Here is a 6,438-nt window from a genome sequence, read left to right as displayed (position 1 = left end):
TCCCCACACTGCCGGCCCATGTTCATCTTGGAGTCAATGATGACTCCAAGATCCTTTTCCGCCTCCGTGCTGACAAGAGGGGAGTTCCCCAACCTGTGGGTATGGTGCTGGTTGTTCCTCCCCAGGTGCATCACTTTGCACTTGTCTGTGTTGAATCCCATCCTATTCTCATCTGCCCACCCTTGCAACCTGTCTAGGTCCGATTGTAGCCTGTTGCTTCCTTCTAGTGTGCCCACATCCAACTATATTGTTCAGCAGGGACAGAGAAAAGGGTTACTCTCTTCCTCAGGTCGCTGACAAAAAAGCAAAAACAGCAAAGCTAAAGAGCAGGTAAAACAAAACACCCAATGATATAGTTGGTGCAATAAAAGATACAGCCCACAAAAAATCCTTGCCTTGTATTTTTCCTGGCCTATCACGGCTACATCATGCCTGTACTGTGTAAGGCAGGTGTGCTTTTCTGTACTGAACTAGAAACCACACAGAGAAGGTTAAATACGCAAGACTTTGCTTTAACAGGCAGACACCCACCTTGTGTATCCAGTCGATGAAGGCAGACACCCGAGTGAAGACAGTCGGCTTCTTAAAAGTATTGCAGCCCTGGCTAGACACAAAGCTTGCAATGCCGTGCACCTCCCACGTGTCCCCGGATTTGCAGTTCAAGGGGCCTCCAGAATCCCCCTGACAAAAAAATAAAATACAGAGACCTTCAGTAGAGTAACAGACCTTGATGAGCTTGGTACATGGGGAGGATATGACCCCTTTTATTTTCTGTGCAGTATTGGAGTGACTCATGCTAGGAGGGATGTGGACAGATTGAGTGACTCTCAGAAGTCACTAAATTATTGTCTGCATGCAAATAAGAGGTGAACACACAGTGACAGATGAGACAAGGGCTGTCAAACTGGCTGCTGTCTTTCCACCAAAGAGCTGACCAGGTCTCTGGTTTAACTTGTAGATAATTGCCCACATCCCCCAGTGAGATGGGGTTTCACCATCCCTTTCAATCAAAGTTCATGAGCATCACAGCAGACATTGCTGGAGGGACTTACGTTGCAGCCAGCAACGACTCCATTTCCTCCTGCACAGACCATGGTCGTCTTGACGGTGCTGCCCCACCAGTCTGGCTGAGTGCACGTGGCATGGTCCACGATGGGCATCAGTCCCTGCTGGAGGACGTCAGGAAGAGGGCCGCCAGCTGCAAAACAGAAGAGGCCACAAGACTGGGACTATCAAGAGCATTTTACGTGCAGGTGAAAGGCAAAATGTCTCATACATGAGCAAGATTATGTCCTAGGATAACAGCAATGACAGCAGTAGTCGTAATAATGATCCCTAGCTCTTCTGCAGTGCTTTTCATTGGCAGATCTCACAGAGCTGAATAAGGGAGGTTGGTATCATGAACCGTATTAAACAGATGGAAAAACTGAGTCTGCTCCAAACAAGCTGAACTCTGCTCCTCCTAAATGGTTTCTGTCTCCAGCCTCTGAGATTTCTTCACTTTCTTTGGGCAGCTGAAACCTGCTGTGGTTCCCAGGGAAGTGCCAGATCAGCCGGTTTGTGGTGGAGAAGCTGGGTCAGTGTGGGGGAGCTGTGCCCTACTTCCTCTAGCAAAGGGGTTCCCATTTCTTTTGCCCGTCAGCACAGGTCAGCGTGCCTGGAGGTCTTTTGCAGCACAGTCCTGACGCTAACTTGTATGGGGTATAGGCTGCTCATGTCTCTCCATTGGCAAGGGGCGAGGGCCTTGGCTTACATGAAGCAGAGAGAGGTGAAGTGATTGACCCAAGGATCATCCAGCATCCCCTGTGGCAGGACAGGGAGACCCAGGTGACAAGAATCATTGCTCTGGACCACACTGTCGCCCGTGGACGGAGCAGGTCACTAGGCGCAGCGGCCACAGCCTGTCCCCATGGGAGCAATGGACTGGTAGCCTGGCAGAGCCAGTCTCGCTATTCAAACACGGACCCTGCACTAGCCATCCCCAAAGCGTTGGTGTTAGGGCATGTAGTAGGTGCTGGAAGGCACGGCTGTAGGACAAGCTGCTCTACTTACTTGAGAGCCGTCCCCATCCAGTGACATAGCAGGGGAAGCCTTGGGGCAGAAGCTCGCCCGCTGGTGGCAGGCAAGCTAGCCGGATCGTTTCACTCGGTACCACGTGCTCAGCTAGTTTGATCAGGGCAATGTCGTTGCTGAAACACACATTGGAATTGGGAACAATGGTAAACAGCTGGAAATCGCAGGTGGTTTTTGGGGAGGATCTGTGACCTCAGCACCTTCCCTTCAAATATGTCGCTCCCTCTTTCCCCCACCTAAAGAAACATGGGGCACGACGCTGGGTCAGACCTGCCCCGGGGGGCAGTGTGTCTTGGTAAGTGGGGACAGCACACAGCAATCATTTCAAACAAGACTGGCCTTTCCAAAGAGCAACTTCCCCTGTTGCAATTTTTGGCGCACTTTTTTAGATCCCAGCGTCTTGGGATGAAACCAGGCTGACGTGATGGAAGCCTTGCAGATAGGGTTGATCGGACAAGGCTGCAGATCCACCCGCCCCAGCCGTGCATGAGAGGAAGCAGTGGATTTACATGATTAATAGGGGGTTCCATTTCTCGTGGACGATGATCTTCTCCACAGCAGCAACCACGGCTCCTGGCTCCTCTATTCTCAGGTTATGTTTCCCCAGAACGACTCTGTAGGTGTTGCTTTTGCTGCATGAACAAACAGAGCAGGAGAAGACGTGGGTATGCTGGCAAGTACCTTACTTTTCCTGAAACCCTCAGCTTCCTTCCAACTATCAAAGGAGCTACAAAGCTGGGACAAGGCCGTGCATTTAATCTAATGTGGTAACTTATAACTGGGCTGCAGTAGAAGGTGTTTTCTTTCCTGAGGGCCAGCCAGGAGGGGAGGAGAAAACCCAACCCATCCTCAACTGATGAGATGGCAAGTCTTGCTCTTGTCCCCTCTTTCCTTTCCCAGTTCGTTAACCAGGGCTGCTCCTCTGCACTAAGAGGCAGGACTCTCTCACTCTTTTCTTTTCTCTGTTTCTTTTCTTACTAAATGATCTCAGCTTCTGCTTTGTGGCCATGGAGAATCTGCCTTGTCCATCCCACCTTGGTTGCTCCTGTACCTGATGCAGTGGGCTGCTGTCATGACCCAGTTGGTAGCAATGAGGGACCCACCACACGTGTGATACCAGGCTCCATTTCTGGTGTATTGGAGGGAGATCTGCAATGCAAAGATGTGAGGACGTTAGCTGGGTTTTGCCCAGTGCGCTCAATGGAAAATCCATAAGAGCCAAGCTCGTGCACTTTATCCTCACCTGCCAAGGCCAGCTGTGGGGCCTGGCTTCTTCACCTCCTACCACTCGGGAGACGAGAGGTGGGAAGTAAGGATGGCCACAACTGTAGGCTGGGAAATACAAGAGGGAACAAGGGATGAGCATGGCAAAGGTACTGTAAATGCTTACTTGTGTCCTGTCCCTTGTCTCATTAGCAGCCCAGCTAGAAGAGTAAAGAGAGTATCTAAGGTACCTTGGGGATGGCATTACCCTGGTGAGGTTTCTTTTCCACCCCTCTCTTTTTCAGTGTGACTACCTGGATGGCGAACCCTTCATCTGTCGGAGCCGGACAACCCAAAATGGGATGTTCCCAGCAGATGGGGTGCGCCACACTAACCCACGCTGAGAGGGTGTATGCGTGTATACAATATACTGCAGGGGGGAAGAAGAATTCACCCACGCAAATTAATTTCTCAGCTTCAAATGTGAGGAAAAACCTTCTCCCAAGGTGGGCAGTAAAGCACTGGAACAGGCTACCTGGAGAGGTGCTGAACTCTCCAGGGCGGACAAAGCCTTAGCTGGGATGATGTAGTTGGGGCTGGTCCTTCTTTGAGCAAGGGGTTGGACTAGATGTGCCCTCCTGAGGGCCCCTCGAACCCTCATTTTCTATGACTCTAGTTGCCCATCTCTCACCTAGATGGCCATGTGTAGGAAGAGGCCAGAGCCTGACTGCACCACAGCTACCATATTCCCATCTTGCAAGGGTTTGCACTGAAGCAGAGACCAGCACAAATGTAGGAAGCTGACTTTGCTGCTCCCTGGGCTCTGACGGTGAACGCACTTCATCTGCAGGGCTCTCGCATGGCCGTATCATACTCTTTCAGTGCCTCCCTCTCCCCACGTCCCCCTGAGTTGGGTACATCAAACTGAAGCACCCTTCCAACCAAATAGCACAGATGGCATACATGAAAAACTTACCATAGCCCAGGAGCAAGATGAGGCACACAAACCTGAACATGGTGACTTGAATTGCAGGCTCAACGAAGGCAACCTCACAGTATTTATAGTGCAAAACTAGCTTGACCCGAAGCCAGGAGCACGGATGGTTGCAATGGAAAGCCACATCACCATGAGATTAAAGCCTCGGCCCTAACCTTGGCAAGTTATCATTCGGCAAACATGGCCTGCTGGGTGTTTCTTGAGAAAAGAGGCATGCCTTTGCTGTGGAAAATCAATGAGCTAGAGCATTGCTCCTCCCTGGAGGGTAGCGGACAGCCTGGCTTCTCTGAAATGTGGCCACCGTGGGACTTGACAGGGATGGGATTCATGTTACTTAGCAAAGAGGAAAAGTGAGTATTTTAACCAAAGAACCACCCCCGAGCCCCTCACCATGGGGCCTTGCCTCGCAGATTGACCTGCCTGGCGCTCCGTTCATCTCATCTGAAACTCACCCCCCGTCTTTCAAAGGCAAAGGTCTGGGCTGCCCCCTTCCAGATTGCCTCAGCATGCTGCAGTTCACACAGCAGCGATACCGTCCATGCCCACAGCCCAGGAGCAGGGTGACACACTGAGCGTGTTCAAGGAGCTAGACATGCTTCTTGGATGATGACCTAGACCCGGTATAGGCCTGCAGGGTTAACTGATGTTGATCTGCTACCCTAATGTGGCCAGCAGTGTACTATGAATGAGTGGGTAGATGTTGATTTGAAGAAGAGGGATGTTTAATCCAAGCACAGATCGTTACTGTGGCCCCTTGTAGGCTTGCACTGCCCAGCCAAGACCTGCATGTTACTGTTTCACATAACGTGCATCCCCAGCCCTGTGCAGTGATGTGCATTGAGCTCAATGGCTCTCCCTTGGGCAGGTGAAGAGTTAAGTCATCTCTCCATTGGGACGTGGCCAGCAAGCCTGGGAATGGCAAATCTGGTGACTAGATGGGGCTTGGGACCAGGCTCCAAACGTTCCCGGGAGCGGCCATCTGCTGCTTGCTTATCGCAGAGCTCCAAGGTGAAGCTGAAGCCCAAGATGCTCCCCTCGAATCTGTCATCTGCTCTTGTCCACCCTGGGCCAGGGCCCTGTGAATGGCACTCCTGAGTCTGATTCCTGACCCCTAATGTGGACCCATCGCCTCTGACTTTTCTCCCTGCTTCTCCTTCCCTGTCCCCTGTCCCCACCTCCCCCCCACCTTTCCTTCAACACGCAAGCATGCTTCTGTGCCCTGTATTGCCTGCCCTGCTCCTCTGCACCCACGTACTTCTCCAGCTACAGCCCCCTTCTCCGCTGCTTCCAGTTTAGCACCCCCCTGCTTTATCCGTTGCTCCACTGCAGTCTGTCTCCACTCCAGTGACAGCGTTCCTGAGCCAAATCTAATATTGTATCATTGTAAAGATCTTGCTCCTGCTAGTTGCCACTGCCTGGGTCCACCCTAGTGTGTGTATGATTGTGCCAAATACTCCCCCTGCCCCACCGGCCTTGAGTTGGTTATATGCTTTATATGTATCGGCTGTTTCTTGTAAGATTATTCAGAGCCACGTGAATAGACCACAGTGACTATTGGGCCTTCTGTATTTGGGGTTTTTGCTACAGGAGTCTTTCCTGGCTTTCTGTTGGTTGAAGCCAGGTTCCAGCTAAAGGGCAGTGCACAATTGTTTGCCTTTTCAGTGGATTTTTTTTCTGTTGGTAGTAGAAGACTCTGAGATGCATTGATTTCCATTGACTCTGGTATGTTTGTGCTCTTACAGACACCAAAATATGGTCTCTTGTGGTCAGTGCTACATTCAACATGGAGTGAAAAAAAACCACAGTTGTTCTTGGGGGGCGATTACCCTGTGCTGTGAACTAATATGGATGAACCAGGCAATGCCTTTGTGCCATATAGAGGTCCTCATGCCATCAAAGACAAAGCAAAGTTGCTCACTAAGCCCTATTCGGTGGAGGCTTGTACCACATCTGAGCGTCTAATAAAGTTAGTATTGGTTAGTATATATAAGCTTCCCTGTGCATCAGCTTGTCCATTTGTGTGACGAATGAAATACGAGCAGGTTAAGCTTAACTGCTGCTGATAAAAGAGCAAGGTATTGTAATTATGCAAAAGAGGTCTTATTCCTGAAGCTCATTATCTTCCTGGACCAGTTTGGGTTTTCATGGTCACCCATTGCTACAGT

General features: G+C 50.7%; 1 protein-coding gene across 1 annotated transcript; it reads right to left on the bottom strand.

Moving 5' to 3' along the window:
* Positions 1-426: 426 nt before the first annotated feature.
* LOC109293559 (chymotrypsin-like elastase family member 2A) lies at positions 427-4,292 on the bottom strand. The gene is made up of 7 exons (XM_019511561.1): positions 4,253-4,292; positions 3,317-3,405; positions 3,125-3,222; positions 2,583-2,705; positions 2,053-2,189; positions 1,053-1,198; positions 427-681 (listed from the first exon to the last, which is right to left on the bottom strand). The coding sequence occupies exons 1-7, from the start codon at positions 4,290-4,292 to the stop codon at positions 427-429; spliced, it is 888 nt and encodes a 295-aa protein (XP_019367106.1).
* Positions 4,293-6,438: the final 2,146 nt, after the last annotated feature.

The sequence above is a fragment of the Gavialis gangeticus genome, unplaced genomic scaffold (genome assembly GCF_001723915.1).
Source record: "Gavialis gangeticus isolate Ggan-Ray unplaced genomic scaffold, GavGan_comp1, whole genome shotgun sequence".
In the NCBI taxonomy this organism is placed as follows: domain Eukaryota; kingdom Metazoa; phylum Chordata; order Crocodylia; family Gavialidae; genus Gavialis; species Gavialis gangeticus.
This window is presented reverse-complemented; position numbering and strand designations above follow the sequence as displayed.

Bases quoted from the DNA above. Each gene is read 5' to 3' on its own strand.
- LOC109293559 (XM_019511561.1), bottom strand. From the start codon at position 4,292: ATGTTCAGGTTTGTGTGCCTCATCTTGCTCCTGGGCTATG. The intron at 3,223-3,316 runs GTGAGGATAAAG...TTTGCATTGCAG, and splicing joins CCCACAGCTGGCCTTGGCAG to ATCTCCCTCCAATACACCAG. The intron at 1,199-2,052 runs GTAAGTAGAGCA...TCTGTTTTGCAG, and splicing joins TGGATGGGGACGGCTCTCAA to CTGGCGGCCCTCTTCCTGAC.